General features: G+C 39.3%; 1 protein-coding gene across 1 annotated transcript; it reads right to left on the minus strand.

The window, feature by feature from the left end:
• Positions 1-4,514: 4,514 nt before the first annotated feature.
• LOC149221203 (uncharacterized) lies at positions 4,515-27,178 on the minus strand. The gene is made up of 3 exons (XM_089385038.1): positions 26,656-27,178; positions 5,497-5,700; positions 4,515-5,273 (listed from the first exon to the last, which is right to left on the minus strand). The coding sequence occupies exons 1-3, from the start codon at positions 26,986-26,988 to the stop codon at positions 5,055-5,057; spliced, it is 756 nt and encodes a 251-aa protein (XP_089241164.1). The 5' UTR covers positions 26,989-27,178; the 3' UTR covers positions 4,515-5,054.
• Between the last annotated feature and the right edge of the window lie 92 nt (positions 27,179-27,270).

The following is a 27,270-nucleotide window of genomic DNA, read 5'->3' on the forward strand; positions in this document are numbered from 1 at the left end:
ACTCCAGAAGAAGCATATAGCTCAATTAAATCATATGTAAGTCACTTTCGTGTTTTTGGAAGTGAAGCATTAGCCCATATTCCAGATGAGAAACATAAAGCCTAAGAACCTAAGAGTGAAAAATGTATTTTTGTTGGATATTCTGAACATGTCAAAGGATATAGACTTCTTCAACCTAAATCCAAAAATGTTATCATTAGAAGAGATGTAAAGTTTGCTGAAAATATATCGGCCTACAAACCTAGTTCGACGGATGTGCCACCCCTCTCTATCCCTTCTACTTCTGAAAAAAATTCTTCTTTAGATGATGACAGCGATGATGACAATCCTCCCCCACCTTCTCGAGATCCTCCTTCAGCGCCTTAGCTTCCAAAATGGGTCTATGCTACTCAGGATGCAGCAGGTGCTCTTGCAGGTGATCTTATAGATCAACGTCGTACATGTTCTCAGTTCGATAAAACCTCTTCTTTATCGGCTCAAGCTTCAGCGAATTATGATCCTGACAACTTTGCAGACGCTTCAAGTCATCCAAATTGGGGCGCAGCTATGAATGAAGAATATCATTCACTATTGGAAAATGATACATGGGACCTTGTTCCTCTTCCATAGGGACGAAAACTTGTTAGATGCAAATGGGTTTACAGAACCAAGATTGGACCAGATGGAAAAGTTGATAAACATAAAACTCGTCTTGTTGCTAAGGGTTTTCACAAGTTGAAGGCATTGACTATACTGAAACCTTCTCCCCTGTAGCCAAAATGAACTCTATCCACCTTGTTCTTTCCCTTGCTGCCTCTTTCAAATGGGAAGTCCATCAGATGGGTATTCAATCCGCCTTCTTGCATGGGGACTTGCATGAAAAAATCTATATGGAACAACCTCCTGGCTTTATACAAACAAAGCTCCAACCTTGTATGTTGGCTTAAGAAATCCCTTTATGGTCTCAAGCAAACCCCTCGGGCTTGGTATGCCAAAATGGATAGCTTTTTTTTAGATACTGGCTTTTCTAAGTGTCATTCTGACAATATTGTCTACACCAAGAAAGTGGGTACGTCTCTTATCATTCTTGTTATTTATGTTGATGATCTTAACTTTACTGGTAGTGATCCCAACCTTATAAACCATGTGAAGTCTAACCTTAAAAAGCAGTTTGAAATGACAGACTTAGGACACTTGCATTATTTTCTTGGTCTTCAAGTCTTACAATCCAAAGAAGGTATTTCCCTTTCCCAATCCAAGTATGTATATGATCTTCTACGCCACTTTCACATGGAAGACTATAAGTCAACCCCTTCTCCCTTTCAGTCTGGAGCCAAACTTTCAGTCACATGTACTTCCCCTAAAGTTGATGCTACCTTATACCGTCAGCTTGTTGGAAAACTTTTGTATCTGACCCATACCCATCCTTACCTTTCCTTTGTCGTTGGCCTTATTGCTCGGTTTATGCAAAACCCACATGAAAGTCATTGGAAAGCAGCTAAAAAAATATTGTGTTATGTTCGAGGTACAATTCAGTTTGGGATTCATTACAGTGTAGAAGCATCTCCTCTATTGGTTGGTTTCACTGATTCCGATTGGGCTGGCGACCCTGATGATCGAAAGTCTACTGCAAGTTATATATTCACTCTTAGTTCTGGACCGATTACATGGGCTTGCAAGAAACAAAGTGCCATTTCTATTTCTTCAGCAAAATCAAAGTATTGTGGCGTCGTAGAAGCTAGTAAGAAAGCCATGTGGCTTCGTCAAATCCTGTCAGAGTTTGGTTTTCAACAGCAGCATCAGATTGCACTTTGGTGTGATAATCAAAGTGTCATTCAACTATGCAAAGATCCAGTCCAACATCAGCGCAGCAAACACATTGAACTACACATGCACTTCATCAAAAAGTTCATTGATGACCATGTTCTTGAAGTGCAATATTGTTCAACCAATGATCAAGTTGCAGACATCTTTACAAAGGCTCTCACAAAGGCGAAGTTTACTAAACTTTGATTTATGGTTGAAGTTCAGGAAGTTGTCACTAAGGGGGATAGACTCTAATGCCTCCTTCCTTCTCCTATTGTGTCATCTTTGTACATCCTTCAATCCTATCCCAATTTGTTCTTAAGAGGGGATGTTAGGATATTCCAACACATAGGAAATAGTTAAGTATAACTTGATCTAGTGTATAGTTAGGTAAAGTGTGTTTTTTTACCATCTATTTTTTGTAACTTACAATCTAATGGACACAATACGTTCTAGACATGAAGTGATCTGACGGTTCATTCTCTCATTGGTATTACCGACACGACGATACTTGATTTGTGGCTTAACACCTCATTGGCCCATGATCTCTATTTAAAAAGCATGGAGGGCCATTTGTAAAGTGACCATTCATGAGAGAAGCTTATGTAAATTTTCTTTCTTTTACATTAATAAATTGTATGAAGTGGCCGCATTGGCTTAGGCCGTGGACTGTTTCCCTCTTTGAGGATTTTAACCACGTTAAGAGTATTGGTGTACCGATATATGATATGTTTGTAAGCAGTGTCTTTTGGTGTTCTATCTAAGGAACTTACCCTGTACATTCCTACACCTATGAAATTTTCTTCAAATTGAGAATCACCAAGTACCATTATGAATACCTCCCTAGTTAAGAGGGAGTGTTGAAAAGTGTAACTAGGTTCGGTCTTCATAATGACATGTAATTGTGATTTTTGTAAACAATGAAAAGAAGAAAAAAAAAATTATTATTGTAATGCTTGTTCCATGGGTTTCATGATCAAGAGATTTTTATTTTAGATGGCTCCCATTGAAAGCCTTTAGGAATTGTCAAAAGATTCAATGTCATGTATGAAGAACCCTTCTCGGGCATGTTACAAATATAAATGAGTCAATAGGATTGTTTAGAAGCCCTCCAAAGACAAGCACAAGTTCTCCTCTTCAAGTCGGCCTCAAGAAATCATGTCGGCTCACCTAATTCGGAGACACAACCCTTCACAAGATCATGTCGGCTAATACATGGGCCGACTACTATATATAGGGACCTTGGCCTATTCCACAAAGACATAAAAATTCGGACACATCTCTGAGATTTCAGGTGAATAGTGACAGCGAAGAAGTGTGGATCACCTCTAAGATTCAAATGATTGTTTCAGAGAGGAAGTTTCGTTGCCCTAACAAGGAAACACAGTTTAGTTAGGATACTACAGTTCGATGGAGTCAAGGAGCTCGGATTCGGATCACAAGTGCAATAACAAGTTCGATATCAATTCAGGAAAGAAGCTCGGATAAGGGTACCCAGAATCTCGAGTGTAATTATAGAGATTACAGTGCGGATTGGAGCAGAGAATGTAGACAGAATTTCGGTGATACCACAGTGACATCCCCTCACTATCTTGGTTCTATATCAAAGTAAGGTCTCGATAATATGACAACGAGGAGGTTTCACTGTAAAGGAGATCTTGGTGTCTCGATGCTAAGAAGGTCAAAGTGAAGGAGTCGTCAAGAAGAAGGTTGACGGTCAAGAGAACTTGTGTCTTGGTCTTAGAGTGGCTAATAGGTCAAGGGTCTTGGTCCTGGCATTCGTCAATTGGAATCTCTATAAGAAGAATTTGTGTGGGGTTTCCTCTCAAAGAGTGAGAGATTTTGGCCCTAGGTCATAGCCTACATTCTGCGTCTCTTGTCTATTTATGTTAATGCATTGGTAGTTGTTTGATGAAGAAAAACATTAATAACTTAAATGAAGAAGACCCTAATCTAAAGTGTTAAAAAGCACTCACAAACAACTACTAATTCAAAATAAATCACCTAACTATTGATACCTTAGATTTCTCAACATATCTATCTATATATATATATGAAATTGTAACAATGTTAAAAATTGTAATAGACCATTCACAAATAGCAAAAGTTTGAATATATATATATATATATATATATATATATATAAAGTTTGAATATATATATATATATATAACTTGTATCTCTGTTATCATGGTATTAATAACTACATTTTTCCTATTTTGAAATTACAAACTTCTGTTACTTGATTAAACATTAATCTTGTATTTGTCTTATAATATGCGTTGCTGATTATCTATTCCACTACGTTAACATGCTTAACCAAATCTACCAATTAATTTTCTTATTTCTCAAAACAATCTAGCTCGTGATACATTAATCAAACTCCAATGAGGCCAAATTAATATTAATCAATTTTCAGAATTTTTTCCAAATAAAAATACGTTTATTGGTCACCTGGATCCCTTGAAGTAGTGCACATTTGAGTAACATAGTGGATTGGGCACGAAAGCTTCTAACAACGTAGTTCCTACTACTACCCGAGACAAATTCAAAGCATACATGAATGGAAATTCCAGCATGTGTTTTAACATTTTGATCACTGTTGTTAAACCAGCCCATATAAAATTCGCATAAAAAATCTTTGTTAATTGGACTAATTAAACCAGTGTATCACAACTCAAGTCTAACGTTTACTTGCCAGATTTGTTATATCAAAAATATATAACACGTCCATATAATATTTTCCCTTATCAAAATCTTAATATCTTCCAAGTACATGCACATTAATCTCTTCATATAGCATTTCTGCTGGAAAGATTTCAATATATTTTAATGCGTCCACATATGTTACTTCTTTATTCCAAATCGAGCACATTGCATTTGATTGAATCTTTTGACTAGAAAGACCCACAGACACTTTTGACAGGAGCAATTTCTTTATATTTTGCTTCCCATCCAATGGGTAGAGAAAACCGATGAAATGGTTATCCCACTTCCCTAGGATTTCACGCAAGAGGGATGACTGAGAGATCTCAGGTAGAGTGCCTCTCTTCTTCCCACTTCTCACTAGAGATGCATGGTCCCACCATTTAAACAAAAGAAGAAACGTATGTAACATGCAACTCACGTAAGATTTGATGGCTTAACATGCTTCTACATCCTAAAATTTAAGTTAAAAAGAGAGAAAACCAGTGAAACTAAGCTCCACCTTGAAGATCTGCAAAATTGATTTCCCCAGATTAATAGCAGAGAACACTAAAAATATGAAATCATTCCGGCCCCCATTTCCTGATCACATTAGCTTTTGCAGAAACAGGCTTGTCATCTTGAACTACTGAGCTATCTTTTAAGCTAGAAACTGATTCAGTTCCTATTCTGGATCGAGCCGAAGAAATTGACCTCAAACCATCTCTAAATCCTCGCAAGAAAAACAATATAGAGTTCATTGCAACTGACATCATTGACTTGCCCTGGGCAAGCAGAAGGTACTGTCCAAAGAACAGGTCACAGGTCATCAAAAAACGAATGAACAGAAACATAAGTAGCATGTCACTGGTAGTCATTCCAGCAGTGCTATTATTACGAGTGCAAAAAGGAAACTTGTTATAACACCGAACAAAGATATGACTGCACTACTATAAGAATCATTAAAGGCAATTCAGTTTCACAAGTACTGACCAATAGAAAGTTTCAAATTAAAAAAACACTCACCAAAAGAAGTAGCCCAGCGACTGCCAAGCTTGATTGCTTGATTTCCTTCCAGGAATCCTCGTTTCCAAAACCACCAAACCATCTTCTACCGCCATTTCCACCCCCACCTCCAGCTGCCTCCCTCTTTTTTATCTCCCCATCCCATCTATCAAATGCATCTTTCTTTCCACTGAGGGCATCTTCTAAAGCTCTACGAGCAGCATCCTGCAGGGAAGATCAAATTAATTTATTCAGATAACATCTATTATTGCTTGAGGAAACACCACTGGATCTTTCTGCCTTGACCAGTTTAACGAATCTTTTTTGTTTTCAAGAAATTGTGGAGCATTCTGAACTTTTGACCATATACAATATTCAATTATGTTCTGTGAAGCAGGACTTGCTGGATATGACATGGACTCACGAGTCATATTGGCCTAGGTGCCAAAAAGGTGCTGAGTTCAGTGCCAAGGAAAAGCTCATGACTCATATCTGGCTTAGTGCCAAAAACAGGCAAAGTTGACCTGTCCTAGAAAAAAATCACAAATCAAATGTGAACTCGGGAATAATCTAGGAGTTTTTCAGACCCATAGAATTTCAAACAACAAAGCCTTGACAAAAAAAAATTGGGTGAAATTTTGTGCAACTTTTTACTTTTTATTTTCTGGAATTTTTTCTAGTCTGAGTCATACTCTTACTCTCCATCCTCAGCGTTTTGCTTGCTGAGCTGAGTCTGGCTAATTTGATAGTAGATACTGTTAGTTTTTGAAAACTTTATTCAGCATCGATTAAGCAGCCTTTGATATTAACCCCATGGTCTGTGTACAGACAAAACAGGATTGCTCTCCCAGTTAGTCAGCCTTGCTCCTAAAGAGGACCATATGCTTGATGTGTAAAAGCTCAGCCTATGGCTAAATTGATTCACCAGCAAGCAGCTTAATTAATTTTAAGGCTATTCATGTGGTTATCTCTGTTTTCTATTTCACTGTGCATTAAATCTGATTTTGTAGTACTTGCAGACTGTAAGTTAAATGAAGAAAAACAGTGCTGAAGAAATTAACCAGATATACAGTAAAAGTAATAATGCAAAGATTTTTTCCGTGAAAACCCATTTGGAAAAATCAGCTTAAAATGGCTTCTTCGGCTCTTTCTTAATAAAAGGAATTACATGCAGGGGGACACAACCTTAGTAGTGTTCTTACTCTCCTGCATTCAAGACAATATGTTAGCATTCTGGGGCAGTTTCCATTCCACCCAGGGCAACGTTGTACCTCTGCATTTCACCCTCTTGGTCTTTGAAACAGTCCTCTGCTGCTGCTATAGGTTTGCATCTTGAGAGATTTATCTCTCTCGGCACTTGATAGATCTGGAGTTAAGATGGATCTAGACTGGTTTATATATATATATATATATATATATATATCTCGGCACTTGATAGATCTGGAGTTAAGATGGATCTAGACTGGTTTATATATATATATATATATATATATATATATATTTCTTCTTGTCACCTAAGAATACCATTGGTAAAACCATGGGTTGTCAAAACCTAGAGCCCACAAACCACCAACAGTAAATTGACTCTATGACTTCAAGTTTACTGAACTACATAACAATATTTATAAGCATTAGTTTGTTACAATTTTTTAATTTTAATTTTATTAATTTCTCCAATTTTAATTTTTAATTTTATGCCTTTAAATACGCTACATTAGAGAAGAATACCATGGTAAAAACCAAGGGTTGTCAAAACCCGGAGTTCAAAATCCACTAGTAATTTGACCGAGTCAAAATGTTTACATAACGTAACAGGGCATTACAACATCTCTTCCACACTGGGCTGGAGAGTGCCTCTCAGCGCACTCACTTCCTCTTCAGGATTGTATCACAGCTTTGGAAAATTGGAACCAAATCTGATGCTAATGACAAAGGTGACGAGATAACTTGCACCCTATCTTTGACTACAAGCTTTTCATCTTCTGGACTCTCCTTTCTGCTGCTTCCTCCATCTCTATCAGTCCTTCCCCATCCCAATTCTTCTGAATTGAATCCATATTCTTTTGTGCTCGAAGTCACACTCTTGCTCTGAGATTGTGTTCCATGCCCATTTATTGCTTAGGATTGTCCTTTTTATTGATGTGGATAGACCTGGTGTTTGAGTCTTCTTCTCACCATCTTTGGAACTATCCTCTATCTGCTTATAGACAGTGTTGCTCCTAATATGGATAGAATTGGTACTGGAGTCTTCTTCTCACCATATTCGGAACTGTCCTCTACTCATGTGGATGGGTTCACTTATTGAAGCCCTTGGCCTCAGTCCTCTTTCTTGCCTTCTGCTATGAAGGCCAAGGGACCATATAAACAACCCATGTTGCCTTTCCACTGTCTTCAGTCTATCTCCAGCACTCTTTTTCCAGCTCAGCTTCCATCTCCCCTTTTTTTTAGTCAACTTTTTTATCATCTTTCCTCTAACTATTCCAAAAGCCAAGAGACCCCCTAAGAAGCCATTCTCACTGCTTCCTCACCTTTTTAGTAGATGCCCCAAGTGCCACCAGTGAAAACCCCCAATGTACTGCCTCTTTTAACAGATTTTAGGCATTACAATTCTTCTTTGGGGTTGCTATTGCCTATGTGCATGTCATATGGCATTCCTTGATTTGTTATAACTTATATCATTTTCTGTTGCTGGTTCAACCTGGTCAACTAGTTCTGGATCAATCGGATCAAATGCAACTGTTGCTGGAGGCTCCATAAATGACTCTGCTATTCACTCAGTCACTTCTACATTGTGATCAGTTTGCTTGCACCTTATCTTCCCAATCTAAGAAATCCTTTTTATAAAAGGGTAAGGAGGACAGTAAGATAGAACTGACATAGTATGGTCGGTGAGGTATTTAACCCATGTACCATATTTGGAGGTTGTAGATATATTACCATCTTAAGTGGCCACATCATTTGCTAGGTATGCCTTGATCTTCTTTATCATGATGCACGGATCTCTTTGCACTTTACATCAACAGCTTTTTTCCAATGACTTTGCATGCCTTGCTTTGTTATGGAGTGCATAGCGCAAAGTGTACAGGTAAGCTGCACTATGACTTGTTTGAACTTTCACACGCTCAAAGCTCCACACACTTTATCTTAGCCTCTGTGGTTGTGGAGTGCGAGGAGCGAAGTGCAGAGGTAAACTCCACTCTGACTAGCCCAAACCCCTGAATGCCCGAAGCTCCACTTTGATTTGCGTGAACCCCTGCATGCCCAAAGCTCAACACCTTTTCCTAACCATTTTGGAAAGCCCTTTCTTTGTTGTAGAGTGCAGAGTGCAAAGGTAACCTTGAATCCTCCAATCCACCACATTGCCCAAAGGCTTTGCATTGCTTGCCTTGAACAATTTCAAAAGCCGTTCACTGAAGCTTCTCCAACGAATCAAATTACAGGTTTTGGTGAAAGCGTTAAAGTTATTAAAACTGCATATTTGGTGACTTCTGTGTTCAAATGAACCCATTGTTTGGAGTGAAATTGGATCCATTTCTTGACAAATTTCGGATCCACCTCCCTGTTTAAAGCCTTTTGAGTCCAACAAAAGCTCTGACACCAATAGGTATAGATACCAAAAAGGTCTTCCCCAATAGGCTCAAACTTGGCTTTTGCTAGTAGGTCTTCCTCAATATGTTTGAATTTGGCTCTAATACCAATATGATCTATAATATCTCAGACTATGGCCAAGTCAATTCACCATTACAGACATTAATTAATTTTCCAAATTTAATATGGTTATCTTTGTTTGCTATTTCAGAGTGCTTTAAATCTAACTGTACAATACTTTTTATTGTAATTTAAATGAAGAAAAACAATTCCAAAGAAATCAATCACATAAACCATAATAAAACGAAGATTTTATCTTTGAAACCCCTCTGGGAAAACCAACTTAAATGGCTTCTTTCACTGTTTCTTGATCAAAAGATTTACATGCAGGGGGGCACACTCTTAGTGAGTGTTCCTGATCTGTGAACTGTTGTGGGTACTCCACAGAATATAATACCAGATATAGGCACATAGCCAGGGCTAAAACCCTTATATAGGGGAAAATTTAGTCAAGAACTCTTCCTTCATTAATTCAAATTGAGATGGACCAAGACCCTAGACCAATAGACCTTCCTTCTCCACCAAGTCAACCTTCTAAGATGATATAGTAGTTTCTTCTTATACAACAACTTCAATCCAGTAATTCGACTTCCTAGTTGCAGAATTTCGACCCCCAGCAGCAAAATTTCGGCCTCCCAGTCACTACAGAATTTCGGCCCCCTTCCAGTAGCTGCACAACTTCACACGTGTGGGAAAGAGAGAAAATTTCGACCTTTTATGCTTGAGAGAGACCTTCTTCGCTATCCTTCTTTTCCTTCTTCCTTGAAATTCACACTTTTTCTAAGCCCAGAAACTGTAGATCGAACTTCTTGTGAGTGAGTGACAAATGAGGTCGAGTTGCTGCCTTTATATTGTGATTATGCTGCCCAGTTTTAGGCCGACTTCTCCAGTTTTGAGGACGAGTTGGTGGAGGGGGCCTAGAAGACTAATTTTAATATAAAATAAATTTCTTTCTGGACAAATAATTCCCAAGCAGGGTTCTTTACATTATGTCATGGACAAAGACACTTGACACAAACCCTAGAAGCCTGCAAGGGAGGCTTTGACCTAAAAATAATTGACCCAAGCATGAAACCCATGCTTTAATAAGTCAATTTTACTAATAATAATTAAATTTCGTTTTCTTTCTCTTGACAAATACATTATGCTGTGACATAAATATATTTATGAAGATCTAACCTAGTTACATTCTTCAACAAGAAGAGCATAGGCCTCACCTTCTAGCTTTGTTTTCTCCTGTATTGGGTTTCCCATGATATATTTTTTGTTCATTTATGTGGATGATGTGTACATGTGCCTGTCATTTCATTTTTTTTGTTTCAGTTATTTCATAAATTCAAGCAAAGCTAGTAATTCATTAATTTGGGATCTAAGAAAAAATAGTTTGCATATTCTAAAAATTCAAAATATTATAAGATCTGTTGTGATAAAACTGTTTTAGTGGAATATCCATGGCAGTTTACATATCGCCTCTGAGGCAGACGTTTTTGGCCCTTAAGGTCTATTACTGAGGTATGAAATCTGGATTCATCTGAGGCTTGATTCTGAGACTTTCTGAGGTGTTTCTGCCAGTTTTGTATTCCTCTTGAGGCCGAAATTTGGACTATGGTTCGACAGAAGTTGTCTCTTGAACAAACTGTGGGCAAATTTGTATAGATTCATTTTTGTTGGTTCTGAAGTAATCCTATGGTACATTGCAGACCTATTTGAGGGCTAATCCAAGATCTATTTCTGAGATCAATTCTTTGAGATTAATTTAAATTTCAAAGTTTGATTAAAGGTTGTGTTAGGGCATACTTCAGGGGTCTGTTCCAAACTAACTTAGGGGGTTTTGAAGTCCTTTTGAAATTTGATCAAGGTCTTCCTATGGCACTCATTCACATTTGGTCAAAGATTTGTCTCAGCCCTCCTTCTGTGATAAATCTAAAGGAAGTGCAAGTTCTAAGGATGTCTGCTACCTAGAGACAGAATTGTATCCCCCTTCAGACCAGATTGTGGGTCATTGCTAAGGCATCTTCAAGGCAAGGTTAAGGTCGTGGCTAAGGAGCAGTTTCTAGGACTTTTTGAAGTGAAATCTGAAGGAGAGGTGTAGTTTGTTTGGACCTATTGATTGAAGGCATCCATTACATCATCAAATATTGCAATCAGAGGTATGATATATCTGTATTGTGTTATGAATATGAATTGAAAGTTATACTTCATAAGAGTTTGTATAAGAATCATTAAGAGGCAGTTCTGAAGGTTTGATAAAGTTTGGCACTCCATTGCATATCTGAAGCATACATCAGTAGAAAGGGCTTGAGACATTGTCCCTTTGTAAGTGGGTCATTGTCCCTGGTACAAGATTCCACAACTATTTCTCTATTTTTATATTTTCAGGGTGGTTGGGTGGTGCAAGGTAGAGAGTGAAGTCTCCCTCAGGTTGGAGCTTGAATATACTTCAGGGTGGCAAGGTGGTGCCAGGGCAAGTTGAAGCTTGCAGGGTGTTGGAGCATCCTTTTAGTCGGAGCTGATAAAACCAGGTTGTTGGAGTGTCCTTCCAGTCGAAGCTAGAAAAACTAGAGTGTTGGAGCATCCTTTCAGGAGTTGGAGCTTCCTGATAAATTGAATGCTTTTCTAGAGCACTAGGAAGTTGGAGCTTCCCTTTCAATTGGAGCTAAGAAATATTGTACTCATAAACTATATGACAAAAGCATTCACTGGTTTTTCTCCCAGAAGGGTTTCCACCTAAAAAAAAATTGTGTGCTACTCTTGTGATGTGTTGATAATTTATGTTTTGATTTGATGTTAATGCTCTGAAATTTAATAATCAACTAATTGTAAGTGAAACCCTGATTCGCCCACTCTCAATATTTCCAACAAGAAAGACAAATGGAAAATACAAGTTGTGGAATCAACAGAGATTTGATGAGTTCACAGCAACATTTGAGGAAGAGTTCTCATTGGTGGTTGTTTGTCTTTCTGGCAATAGTACTAGAAGTGCCCAATTTGTGGATGGTGATGCATGGTTAGTGGATAATGGAACATCTCGCCATATGACAGAAATGAGGGAAGTGCTCCTTAGTGTTTCAGAGACAAATTCAAACATGCATGTGAAAGTTGGTATGAGTACCATACATGCAATGCAAGGGGTTGGAACAATGTTATTTTAGCTAACAACCAGGAGGATCTTTGGAGGTGGCAGAGGTGTTATATGTCCCAAAGTTGAAGATGAACTTGCTCTCAGCCTTGGCTCTGGAGGACAAAGGGTATGATTTTGTGTTCCAAAAAGGACAACTATTCATATGTTCAGAGGGAATTACCCAGGATACAGCAATAAGGCTTGGTGTCAGGAAGGGTACGTTGTACAGCGTATAGGGTCAACGTTTAAGTGGATCCAATGAGATCTTGGATCAAAGATCGATGTTAGTGATAGAGATGGAGCAAGAGGCTCTAGAGATTGAGTTGGGACCAAGGACTCAGTTTTCTAATCCGGAAGATGGGCAGGAGGCCTCTTCTAGATCTATCAAAACCAGGTGGTATGAGATAACATTGATGGATGCTCAGGAGTAGGTTAAGGCTCCTAGGAGCATGGTTGGGAGAAATAGGTCTTCAGTACAGTTTCCAAAGCAAGTAACAAGGAAGCCTTCCAATTTAGAGGGAGTAGCTACAGCAATGAATGAAGTAGTGGGATTGGAGACAGATCCAAGGAGGTTCTTCCAGACGTACCTCCCTTGCTAAGAGGGAGTGTTGATTTTTGTAGCTTGGTCAAGTACTTATGCACAGGCCTTGTGTTTAGGTGTGCAAAAGTTGCCCACATTCTCCTTAGAACACTTGCTCTAGTGTAATCAAGTTGCTAATGTAACTTATCCTAAGTCTAGCTTAGGAAAAAGCACATATTAGTATGTTGACTTATTGAGCTAAAAGAAACTTAGGGAAAGTAAAGTAATTTATTTAAGTGATTTTGTTTTAATCTTAGTCATTGATCTCAAGTGAGGGGAGATATTGTCCCAGTCATTGATCACTTTAAGATTAGGATTAGGGTTAGGGATAGCAAGGTTGAGGAACGGATATAAACACACTATAGCAGCACAAGATTAAGAAAGGCATCTCAATGAGTAGTGTGTTGGGCCTGAGGGAGTGCAGAGAGGTTGGAGATACATATTTGCACAGAAGATCAAGCACCAATATAGGGCAGATCTATTGGATCAGATCTAGGTTATTTGTATTTTGTATTTTCTCAGTTAGGCCATTATCCCAGGAAGGGAGCCCACGTAAGTTTGGATTTTGTTTTAATGAAATACTTGTTGGGCATAATCTATGTTTGTTGTTTTATGAGATCGATTATTTAAATTTTCTTCCTCTGAATTTATGTTAAGAACCTAGCTATGTATTTATTTATTCAATAAATTAATTCTCCACTATAAATTAAGTACAAGTGTTAGGTTCACAGGAAAATTAACAAGTATAATAGAGAGAAATAACCCAAGCACAAGATAGATCAAACGAAGAACAAGAAAGTGCAATGCCTTATAGTGCTATTAGGCTACATCATTTGTGTAAGAATGAATAAATGATCAAAATGTAAGAAAATATAAATCAAAGTTTGTGTATTTATATAACTTGTGAAATAATCACTTTCTCTATGAATGTTATTAAGCCTTACATTGAGTTGATTAGATTGACCATAAACAAACCTAGAAATATAATATAAAATTACAAATAATATTAGCCATGGCTACATGTGAAGATTACACCCTTAATTTCAACAAGACCCCCAATCCAAAGGCTGGGTCAGTTATGCAAAAGTAGGGTTAATCCCCCACCAAGGTTCGATTCTCACTGTGGGTTGCACCAACTGCATGGCATGAGTTTCAAAGGATGAGGCCTAGTGCACTAATTATGCAAACGTAGGGTTAAGCCACTACCAAGATTAGATTCTCACTGTGGGCTACACCAACTATATGGCACGAGTTTCGAAGGATCAGGTCTAGTGCAAGTCCTAACCAACTTTAGTGGAATAGATGCCTCTTAGACCTAGCACCTTAACCAAATGAAATCCACCCCTTATAGTGCAATATCTCAGCGTATGTTCCCTGAAGCACTTCAAAGTTCCAACAAAAGGTTGAGTTACTCAAGGCAACAAAAGCTAACTTGCTATCATGTTCCTAATGGCTGGCTTAAATAGTCATCCTTCAAATGTTACATCGCTATTTACCTGGAACAAGGAACTTGCCTCAAGGCAAATGTCACAAGTCCAGATAACAGTTAACACCACTCCAGTGTAAACCCGAAGTCTAAAAGGTCGACTATACTCAAAACAAGTGGAATTTTATAAGTAAACTTATGTTATGTAAAGTCCCAAGGGGATTTTTTGCTCTTAGGATTCTAACTTTGACTAGGGTTTTTCCGAATAAATCATAAGATTTTATGAAATAGTAGTGCACATTCATTCATCCATTTAACAATAGATATCACTGAATACCATAAAGATTTCCAATAGCAATAAATATCTCAAATAGCAATATGATTCTTCAGCAACACAAATAGTTAGGGTTGACTGCCCATAGAACAGCAGATCTAAAATCCACCAATACACTTTGCTCAGGCTATTACACCCTAACTGTATCAATCCCTTAAATACTAACAATATAGTTGCAATTAACAAATCAAACCTAGAACTGTAAACCAACACAATCTTCAATCAGAAACTAGTTCCTACAAACTTCAACCAACTTACAACATAGTTAAGAACTCTACTATACTAGTGATGCCCTATTGACTTGTTTTCCAATGCAGACTTGGTTACTCCTGCTCCTTGTAGCCCTTCATTGTCTTATATGCCACAGTCCTAATTGCTACCTTAATCTGCCATAGGTGGTTTAACGTTGGCTCAAAGTCCACTCTTGCTGCCCAGTGAGGTGATCCACCGCCCAATTTGTTATCGTTACCTAATTTGTCCTTCCCCTCCAACTGGCTTTAGCTGCTAGTGAAATGTATACTTCGGCCCTGTGGCCCTGTCCTGCAGCCCAGAATTCACTCGTTGTGCCTCAAGATCCTTTGACGACAAGTTTGGGGATGGGAGGGTTTCCTTAGGGATAGACCTCCGCTAAACTTTGAAGATTGAACCTATTAATAGATAAATTAACCACAAAACCTCTTCCCTACTTAATCATATTGCTCCAAGAGAAATGAGTTGTAACAAGAGAAAAATAAGTCTAGCTGGGGTGGGATCACCTCCACTGAAACTAGATAAAGGAGACAAAGAAGTCTTAAAACCCTCAAAGCCTCAACTCAAAGAAACAAAGATAATTCAATCCAAATTCCATGATAATATAATGATTCCATCTCTCCTTCATTTATAGATTCTTCATGTCGGGTTTCTCTTCCTTAATCTAATGTGAGGGGTTCATGTGCAACCCCCAAATTGAGCTTTTTGCCCCAGCTACCCCAAAATTTACCCAATGTTGCCCCAAAACATTGGATACTGGGTTTCCCCCTTTATCAAAGACTATAGCCTACGGGGTTGGATAAATTATTCCATCCTCCCTTGGGAAATTAATCCATAGGGGACATTAAAACACCCCCTTCCCAACATTGCTTGTCCCCAAGCAATGGCAAACCTAGTTGCTGCAAAATGTGCCCTTCTATTTCCAAAAATGAGAACTACTACTCAATCTTTACAGCGTCCCTCTTTAGTCCATGCAGCCCAATAACTGACATGTGGGTAAGGGAAGTCATCATGCAATAGTTGTTGCTTCCATTTGCCAAACCATAGGCGAAAAAAGTGCAGTTGTGTGCCACAGCTAAAGTAATCTTCATTTCAGACAAAATTTCTCCCCCTGGCATAATAGTAACCTTCCATACTTCTAAGTTCTAAAAGAATAAACTGCAGAAAATTGACCCCTTTGTTGGAGGTAATAAGCTCAAAATAGTTTCCACAAGCTGCCTCTATTTTGTTGTTGTCTCCACATTATTTGAGGGTGACCCATTTTCATTTTCTAATGCATTATTTTCCTCACATAATTTCCCCCTTGCATAAGTAAAGAACCAATCAACCTTTGGAGGATGAACTGAAGCCTTTGAAGCAATTGAATCTATACATCATCCTACAACCTTGGGGTCGTCTAACCAAGGTAAAAATGTTTTGGCTGTCTATAATACAATAATGAGATTTTTCCAACTTTGAAACAAACTTGAGATGAGAAACATCTCATTCTTAGGGACCAAATTTCTCCTTTCCGTAGCTTTTGTCATCCCTAGATAATTTGCAGCACAACAAATTGCAACAACATTGTGGCATTGAGTAGTGCAATATCAATCCCATAACAGAATTTGGCACATAGTTCATGGGCATAAGACCCTCCTGGGAAATCAGCAGCCTTCGCTACCAAATTCTATAAACAATGGCTCTTACACAAAACAAGAAACTTGTGCAAATAAAACTTTGCACCTTCTACATTTAAAATAATGTTGCTTACTATTTATGTTGCCATATATTCTTTCCCATGTCCTTTAAAGCGCTTCTTACAACCAATGTGTCTTGTGCTCCCCTCTCTTATAAGACTCTCATGAATTTCAGGAGAATTTGCTGCTACAATCTGATTTTCTTTGTGGTTTTGTCATCAGTCGTTAACTTGTTTTGCCAAGTGCCTATTCCATATTTGTGCAATCCCTATATTGAACGTAAGACTCCAATGTGACTTCAGCTAGTCTTCTGAATGTGGTGCGAAGGAGCCTTTTCCTGAGTGTAGATTTGGGGACAAAATGATCCCATCTTCTACCTTGTACCTGTCATCATGGATGAGACCATCCATTAATTCACTGGAAAACTTATTTTTGGAGCTAAGTTGCACGAAACGGGGAAACGGGTACGAGTTTCCAAAACGGGAAGCGATACGAAACGCGACCTCCCAAATTTGGAAACGGGGAAACGCGAATATAGATATATATATATATATATATATATATAGAAAATATTTAAATATATATATATATATATATGTGTGTGCAATCATAAAGCATAAATGATACATTATAATTTATTACACTTAAACATTAAGATTTAATTTACATCACATTTACTCATGAATGATCACATAATGAAAATAAAAATATCAGAATATCCAAAAGCAACCTTTATTAGATATCCAAATCTCAAAATCAGCCTTTATTTATATTAATATATGAGGCTGCAAGTACAATAAAGACTATAAGGCTGCAAGAGAGAGATCCAAATCAGGATTTTCTGCATCCACATCCCATTCTTTAGAAGGACCACTGTTGTATTGGGAGTCTCCTCCTACATAGTCGAACGACCTTAGTGCTCTTGATTAAATACACGTTTCATACCCTAGTACCCTACATGATCTTGATTATTGGGAGTTTCCCCTGCATAGAGGGCTTGGTTCTCTTGATTAGATACAAGTTCCATACCCTAGTACATGATAAAATCCAATGGAAACATTGCAATCCCCCCAATCCTGAAATCCTGAAAAACAAATAAGTCTGCTGGATTTTGAGTGAGATCTAAAATTCTACTTTCTTCATATGAAATCCAATGAGGGCGAAACCACTCTCAAACATCCTGAGTCATTTCATGGTAATGTTAAAAATTTAAGTAAAAGGATGAAAATGAAAAATAAAGGAGAATATCACTTTTACTTTAAGAATTTAACATTACCATGAACTGCATATCAACACTAGGGCAAAAATTCACTTTTATAACTTTAGACACACATCTAGAAAATTAAAAAACAAATTTGAAAAAAAAAAAAAAAAAAACACAATTCAATTGGGAAACGCAGGCTGTACGGCCGGGAAACGCGTTTCCGGCCGTACTGCCACGTTTCCGTTTCGGGAAACGTGGCAGTACGGCCGGAAACGCGTTTCCTGGCCGTACCAAACGCGTTTCCGTGTTTCGTCCCAGTTTCCAGCTGGAAACGGGCCCCCCCCCACGTTTCGGGAAACGTGGCAGTACGGCCGGAAACGCGTTTCCTGGCCGTACCAAACGCGTTTCCGTGTTTCGTCCCAGTTTCCAGCTGGAAACGGGCCCCCCCCCACGTTTCCTGCAACATAGTTTTGGAGTATACTACAAAGAGGTGGGCTCTTCAATCTCTCATGAGTGTGCATATGTCAAGTCCAACGTCCTTTTGGTGTTTCAGCTCATAAACTTGTAAGTTGCTACTTGACGGTATGGGGTTTATACTTCTACGAGCTACCATGCAAATTACCTTGTCCTGCTTAGGTATGAGATCCATTTGCTTGGTTGTTACAACTTAGGGGCGGACAAATAGTTAGGGCCGACTACCCACATAACAGTTGATCTACAAAAATCCACCAGTACACTTTGCAAGGACTATTACACCCTAACTGTATCAACCCCTTCAATACTAACAATATAGTTGCAATGCACAAATTAGCCCTAGCACTGTAAATCAACACAATCTTCAATCAGCTACCTATCCCCTATAAATTTCAATCAACTTACAACACAATTAAGAACTCTCCTATACTAGTGATGCCCTACTGATTTGTTGTCCAATGCAAACCCGATTACTCTTGCTCCTTGTAGCCATTCGTTGTCTTGGTATGCCGCAGTCCCGGTTGTTGCCTTGATCTGCCACTAGTGACTTAACATTGGCTCAGTGTCCACTCTTATCACCCAGCGAGGTGATCAACAACCCAATTTGTTACTATTGTCACTTTTTTTAGCACCTGTAGCACAAGTGCTTCAGGAGATATAGAAATTTTCCTAGAGACAGTGTCTAGGTTGATTGTAGACCAGTGCCTAGGACATCTTAAGAGAGGAGTGCTTTGGACATTATGAATAGGACTTTCTGTTGCACTCCAATTGTCACGTAGTTGGAAAAAGAGAATAAAGGGGGCTTGGTTCAATAGTCTTTATCAAGGTAAACTCAAGCCAATACATGGATCCAAATGCTCAGGGGGTAAAACAGACCAATCTCAAAGAGAAATGTCTAGTTCTAGTGGCCGACACACAACAATAGACAGCTTAATATTGGTGTTGTACTAAAATGAAGAGGAGAGAAAGGAAGGAATATGATGCATAGGGCTGGGAATAATACAGAATCCTAAGCAACAATATTCCGGCAAAAGTATGGAAGACTGAAGAGGTGGAATGGTAAAAACAGTGAGCGCTAATTAAGGTCCCAAGATCTATACATCATGAATACATTTGTAACTAATAGGCATATGTAAATCTGTGCTCATACAGGTACTGTAGGCTATCAAATAACACAAGTAAAGCTGTAATTACCACAGGGATTGTTACTACTTAGCAACAAAATATACAACCATGAATAAGAGTGAAACCGGCAGCTCCATTACACAATTTCAATAGAAGAGAAACATACATGAAATGAGATTTACAGAGGGGAAAACATACTACTTACAGCCATGAATGGAATCACCAAAGAGTTTCATTAATCCTCAAAATGAGTCCAATATACCAGTCCATTACATTTAATGATTTAACCATACATTGCTCGAGTCCCTTAAGAACAAGCAATTAGAACCAAAGTGGAATCACAGAATCTAGACCACTACGAGTGAAGAATTCTAGAACTTGTATTAAGTGTTTCCTCCCCCTATTTATAAGGAGAGGGGGAGCTTTAAATCAACAGTTACAAAATATCTCATCCAAGGGCCAGTTGTCCGATTGACTAGCGGTCTCGGCGTGCGATAGCCCTGCTACCCAAAATGATTCTAAGGGATTCGATTCCTTTCTCGAAAATACATAAAAATTATAGAATAAACAGAAATTACAGTAAAATAGAAACAAGGAAAACTGAATGATGATGGAGGAAAATATCCCTATGACATTCCTGGGATTGCCCCTGGTCAGGCCTCGTCTCTGCCATGATGTGTCTCTCTACTGCTCGGTCGATTCACCTGCTACTTTCACCTTAAATGCCTGACTTCTCCACTCTTTGGAGCTGGTAGCAATCAACTTTGGTTGTCTATTACAGAGTAGAAGTGGATATCGACCTACGAGTCCTTTGTTGTGTATCTAAGTGCAGCTCCATGCTAAGCCATTACGTCTTCCTAAGTCCCATACCTCCATTTACTCTCCGAAGACGTGCATCGAAGCAGTCAAATTCATTTCTACGGCCCATGTAGTCTGCGGTTTCTTGTTGCAGGTGCTTCTATAGGATTAGCCCATATCGTTTTGCAACTGCTCCATGCCTTCATTTAATACCTCAGCTGCCGACCCATTACGCCTTCAAAGCTTTGTACCATACTATCGGAACTTCACTGCATCGGGAATTTTAGTCATTAAACATTACAATACAGTGAGCTTCGATGTCCCTTGGCCCCCTTTGGTTTAGCCCCTTATTGCAATTCTCATCATATGATTAGGGGTTGTGACTTGGAGCTTAGCCTTAAGGCGCTAAGGCCTTTAGACTCCTAGCAGGGGCTATCATTTTTTTGTAAACTATTATTCGCCCTTGATCCTTATCGAAACTAATCTCTGCTCACCACGTGTCCCTCATCGAAACCAATCATATGTTGCCATGTGTCATTAATCGAAGCCCATCCTGTGCCGCCACGCGTCATTTATCAGAACCAATCTCTGCTCACCATGTGTCCCTTAGCGGAACCAATCTTATGTTGTCACGCATCCCGTTGGAGGAGAAAGAAGAGGCTTGGTCCTGCTCTAATTTTACGTTGAAATCCTTTGTTAACCCGCATTAGACCCTCCCCGACACTTTAACACTGAAGGCACAATCCCGGCACTTTAATGCTATCGTCGTTCGTTGATCGCAACTTTGTTAAGGTTGACACTTTGAAAACGTCGAACGTCAATCGCCAATATGGCCTGGACCCGCCAACTGTCAATATCGCTCTAGACCTCCGATGTGTGGGACCTCCAATATGTTGAGACTTCCGGTTTGCGGGATCACCGATATGCTGAGACCCGGGATTTTACACTTAGGCATTTTCTCCTTGTTTTCTGATTGTCAAAGGGAAACTTCAATCTGCTCTAGCATTTGATTCTGGAGTCCATTCTAGGACTTCCACATACTATTGGAAAGCTAATTCCGAGCACTATCCAATGGAGGGGTCCGATTTAGCTTTGAGTGCTTCTGTGGCTTGGAAGATTGCTGCAAACTTTTCTACTTTTTTGCACCCTTTTGATAGGTGAAAACAAATTTTGCAGTGACTGACAACATTGGCTCCAACTAGGCACAGCGCCTTGCTGGCAAGATGCTGAGACCCTGTAGACCAGCAACCTTCACCATTGGGCATGGAACCAAAAATTATAATGCACTTATACAGCCAGAAAATCTCCATGGAACTTTGTTTGCAGGGAGTCCTTTCCTCATCAAACTGAAATGCTGAAATATAAACTCTAACAATTGGAAATTAAATGCTTAGCTAGTGAGCTTATTTATATACAACTCCTACTTATGTATAGGGCATCAATTCACCTAAGTGAGTTCAACCCTCCAATGGAACCAGGTCAGCATTTGGGTGTTGGACCTAATGCCTCCCTGTTGCTAAAATTTAAAAATTAAAATAAGCATGCACCATGAAAAATCTTCAAACAAAAAACTTGATGCATACTCCAGAAACAACCTTTGTTGCTGACCTAAGAATGTGGTCATGTAATCAGCTACAGGGTCATAGAACTGACAAGAAAAATTTGCAGCTACCTTATTTTCATGAAAAGTCTGTTGACCAATATCTTCTTGGTTAGGGTAGCCACAAATACTGTTCAGCTCCTCAACCTTAGATTTTTCAAGAAAAGCTTGTTGCTGGAAGCCTTCTCCCCACTTGTTGGTAAACCACTCCCTTTGAACATTCGTAACCATCTCATCCTCCTCTGAATAATATGAATCATAAATTGGAGGAGGTTCTTGAACTTGTTCTCCAAGTGAAGGATGTGAATCGTGGACTGGAGCCTCTTTGTTGACCTCCTGGTGGGCCTCCTCTTCTTGTGCAGCTTCCCATGACTGGGATTGTTGTGGCTCTGCATCACTTGACTCTCCATCGGAGTCATATACATCATAAGAAGGAGAATCATCAACTTTGGTTGAATGAGAGCTCTGAGGGTTTATTTGCAGCTCTATGATGTCTCCTTCTTCTCTTTCTTGGTCATTGGGTGATGCTTCTTGATGCGAGTATATGTTTTCTTGGAGCAGAGCTCCACAAACATCTTCAGCAAGGTCATTAACCTTAGGAATATTTTCATCATTGTAATATGCACAGCAATCTTCAAACAGAGCATCCGGAGGATATAATATTTTGCAATAATGATTGAATGTTATGTGAAAACTCTTTAAGGAAGATATGCTTCCACGAGGTATTGTTCTGTACCAAATTCTAATATCGTCTTCTAAAGAGTACATGAACAATTTCATTTGCTCATCTTCAAAAATAATACCTGTTGGTCCATGCATTCATGAAAATCCTTAAGGTGTTGGTCTAGCCTTCTATCTGTGTTTCCACTAAATCTAGGCAAACAGGTATTCCATTCATTAAATAGAGGGCCATGATTGGGATAACCAGCAATAGAAGAAAAATCCAATGGGGCAAATTTGTTGGTCAGGAATGCAGGAATGGCCATTTTGAAAATCTTCCTAGGTGAGTGATTTCAGGTTAAAAGGTAGGGAAAGTTTTCGGCTGCTTTAGCATCAGAGCGAGTATGAGGCTGCTTGAAAGCCGAGATGATCAAATAGAGATATAGACAGTGGAGTCACCAAGATGTTTACCATAAAATTGAAACAGTGGAGTCGTCAAGGTGAGAGATCTTCAACCCACACTTTCTTTGCTCACCTAGCAGAGGGAATGTAAAGATTTGTCGTACCCAGCGAAAAATATTCTAATATGTTCCCCGGCAACAGCGCTAGAAAGATGTTACGCTTTTTCTAACACCTGTAGCACAAGTGCTTCAGGAGATATAGAAAGCTTCCTAGAGACAACCTTTGGGTTGATTGTAGACCAGTGCCTAAGACATCTTAAGAGAGGAGTGCTTTGGACATTATGAGTAGGGCTTTCCACTGCACTCCAATTGTCACGTAGTTGGAAAAAGAGAATAAAGGGGGCTTGGTTCAATAGTCTTTATCAAGGTAAACTCAAGCCAATACATGGATCCAAATGCTCAGGGGGTAAAAAGAGTCAATCTCAAAGAGAAATGTTTGGTTCCGGTGGCCAACACACAATAATAGGCAGCTTAATATTGGAGTTGTAGTAAAATGAAGAGGAGGAGAGAAAAGAAGGAATCCGATGCATAGGGCTAGGAATAATACAAAATCCTAAGCAACAATATTCTGGCGAAAGTATGGAACACTGAAGAGGTGGAATGGTAGAAACAGTGGAGCGCTAACTAAGGTCCCAAGATCTATACATTATGAATACATTTGTTACTAATTAGCGTATGTAAACCTGTGTTCATACAGGTATTGTAGGCTATCGAATAACATAAGTAAATCTATAAATACCACAAGTATTGTTACTACTTAGCAGCAAAATATACAACAGTGAAACCGGCTGCTTCATTACACAATTTCAGTAGAAGAGAAACATACATGAAATGAGATTTACAGAGGGTAAAACATACTACTTACAGCCATGATTGGAATCACCAAAGAGTTTCATTAATCCTCAAAATGAATCCAATATACCAGTCCATTACATTTAGCCATACATTGCTCAAGTCCCTCATGAACAGGCAATTAGAACCAAAGTGGAATCACAAAATTTGGACCACTGCAGGTGCAGAATTTCGAAACCTGTATTAAGTGTTTCTTCCCCCTATTTATAAGGAGAGGGAGACCTTTGAATCCACAGTTACAAAATATCTCATCCAAGGGCCAGTTGTCCGATTGACTAACGGTCTCGACGTGCGATAGCCCTACTGCCCAAAATGATTCTAAAGGATTCAATTCCTTTCTTGAAAATACATAAAAATTACATAATAAACAGAAATTCCAGTAAAATAGAAACAAGGGAAACTGAATGATGATGGAGGAAAATATGCCTATGACATTCCTGGGATCTCCCCTGATCAGGCCACGTCTCTGCCATGATGTGCCTCTCTACTGCTCGGTAGGTTCACCTGTCGCTTTCGCCTTAACTCCCTGACTTCACCACTCTCTGGAGCTGGTAGCGATCAACTATGGTTGCCTGTTACAGAGTAGAAGTGGAGATCGACCTGGCAGTCCTTCGTTGTGTCTCTGAGTGAAGCTCCATGCTAAGCCATTAAGTCTTCCTAAGTCCCATACCTCCATTTACTCTTCGAAGACGTGCAGCGAAGCAGTCGAATTCATTTCTGCAACCCATGTAATCCTTGGTTTCTTGTTGTAGGGGCTTCTACAGGATTAGCCCATATCGATTTGCCACTGCTCCATGCCTTCATTCAATACCTCAACTATCGGCCCATTACGCCTTCAAAGCTTTGTACCATACCATCGGAACTTCACTGCATCGGGACTTTTAGTCTTTAAACATTACAATACAGTGAGCTCCAATGTCCCTTGGCCACCTTTGGTTTAGCCCCTTATCGCAATTATCATCATATGACCGAGGGCTGTGACCTGGAGCTTAGCCTTAAGGCGCTAAGGCCTTTAGACTCCTAGCGAGGGCTATCATTTTTTTGTAAACTATTCTTCGCCCCTGGTCCTTGTTGAAACCAATCTCTGCTCACCACGTGTCCCTCGTCGGAACCAATCATATGTTGCCATGTGTTATTAATCGGAGCCCATCCTGTGCCGCCACACGTCATTTATCGGAACCGATCTCTGCTCACCATGTGTCCCTTATCAGAACCAATCTTACATTGCCGCGCTTCCCATTGGAGGAGAGAGAAGAGGCTTGGTCCTGCTCTAGTTTTACATTGAAATCCTTGGTTAACCTGCATTAGGCCCTCCCCAACGCTTTAACACTGAAGGCACAATCCCAGTGCTTTAACACTATTGACATTCGCTAATCGCAACTTTGTTAAGGTTGACACTTTGAAAATGTCGATCATCGATATGGCCTAGACCCGTTGACTGCCGATATGCCGATATTGCTCTAGACCTCCAATGTGTGGGACCTCCGATATGCCAGGACTTCTGGTTTGCAAGATCGTCGATATGCCGAGATCCAGGATTTTACACTTAGGCATTTTCTCCTTGTTTTCTGATTTTCAAAGGGAAACTTCAATCAGCTCTAGCTTTTGATTCCGGAGTCAATTCTAGGACTTCCACATACCGTTGGAAAGCTAATTCCGAGCACTATCCAATGGAGGGGGTCCGATTTAGCTTTGAGTGCTTCTGTGGCTTGGAAGATGGCTACAAACTTTTCTGCTCTTTTGCACCCTTTTGACAGCTAAAAACAAATTTTGCAGTGAGTGACAACAGTTACCATTACCTAATTTCTCCTTCCCCTCTAGCCCACTTCAGCTGTTAACAAAATTTATACTTCAGCCCTGCGGCCTTGCAGACCAAAATTCATGCGTTGTGCCTCAAGATCCTTTGATGCCAGCTTCAGGAGGGTTTCCTTAGGGATAGACCTCCACTAAACTTTGAAGACCGAGCTTATTAACAGATAAATTAACCACAGAACCTCTTCTCTGCTTAGCCAGATTGCTCAAAGAGAAATAAGTTGTAACAAGACATAAAGAAGTTTAGCTAGGGTGGGATCACCTCCCCAAAACTAAACAAAGGAGGAAAAGGGGTCTTAAAACCCTCATAGCCTCAGCGAAAAGAAACAGTGATCAATCCAAATTCCATGATGATAAAATGATTCCATCTCTCCTTTATTTATAGATTCTTCATGGGGGTTTATCTTCCTTAATCTAACATGAGGGGTTCATGTGCAATTCCCAAATTGGGCTTTTTGCTTCCGCCACCCCAAAATTTACACAAAGTTACCCCAAAACATTGGATAATAGGTGTCCCCCTTTATCAAATACTATAGCCTATGGGGTTGGATACGCTATTTTGTTAGCATTAATCCATAGGAAACATTACATGATAAAAGGGAGTGCTCAATGTTTAGACACATTACACAGCGATAAAAGTAAATTGTCATAAGTATGAAGTCACTCTTCAACACTAACCTCAACTCTTACCTTTGCCGATGACAATTTTCCGGTGTAGGATTCAAATGCATAAGAATTAGTCCAGAACTGGAGTCGCATGATATTGTTTTTTCAACAAATTTTTCAATTTGAAAAGGCCATAAGTAAAATTTTTAGGTGTCCAGTAAACGTCAAATAATGGGTATAAGAGTCCATCAAAAAAAATTTGCCTGCCGACCAACACAATAGATAGGCCTCTCCCCGGTTTCCAAAGCACCGTAGCCAGGGGTTAAATGTTCTTTCTTGTGATAGTGGAACAATGAGCCCCAATGTGAAGGGAAGTATATAATATGCCTTCTAATGTGAAACATTGTGAAATCCCCATGCCCAGGTTATACTCAACCAGATAACCAGGCATTGGGGATTATTCTAAGCTTTTATATATCTATATTTCCAAATCAAAAAAAAAAGAACAGAAGTAAGAAAAACAATATATCTAAAAAAAACAAGCGTACGCGTACCTTGTCTGATCCTCGACCTGTACTGCCAAATAGGCAAACCAGCCTTGGCTTGCAGTGGCATCTAGAGTTCACCTGCTTCCACTGGAGCTGAACATCTGCTAAACCTTCGGAAGAATTATTTGGGAAAGTATGAATCGCTGATTTGGAGGAGCGCAAGTGATGAATCAATTGAATTGGAGTGAAAATAGTGCCCAAAAGATGAGAATCCGGGCAGCTATTTAGAATAACGTTTGGTTTTTGCTGGTGAGAAATCGATGGGAGAAAGCACTGTGTGGAACTGAAGCGATTAGGAAGCCAGGAAAGCCCACTCCATGCTAACAAAGCGCTCTCCATGACTCCTATTTCTCGATAATAGTAAGAGATCTAGTAAATTTATTAAAGTGAACTTATACAATGCCCCCCAATTTTCGAAAGGAGGGCCAAAACCGTGTGATCTGTGGAGTAGATTTATACCTCGGAGAGACTAAGTTATGGTAGGAGACGAAAGAAGGTACATTTATCCCTTGGAGAGACTAGGTTATGGTAGGAGACGAAAGAAGATAAGTGGCAATGCATTTAGAGTGTTGTATACAGACATGTACTCTATTCATGAAGTGTATGAAGCTTAAGGCGTGG

This window comes from Pinus tabuliformis, chromosome Q, assembly GCF_031772625.1.
Source record: "Pinus tabuliformis cultivar Carrire ecotype Pingquan chromosome Q, CPIR1, whole genome shotgun sequence".
NCBI lineage: Eukaryota > Viridiplantae > Streptophyta > Pinopsida > Pinales > Pinaceae > Pinus > Pinus tabuliformis.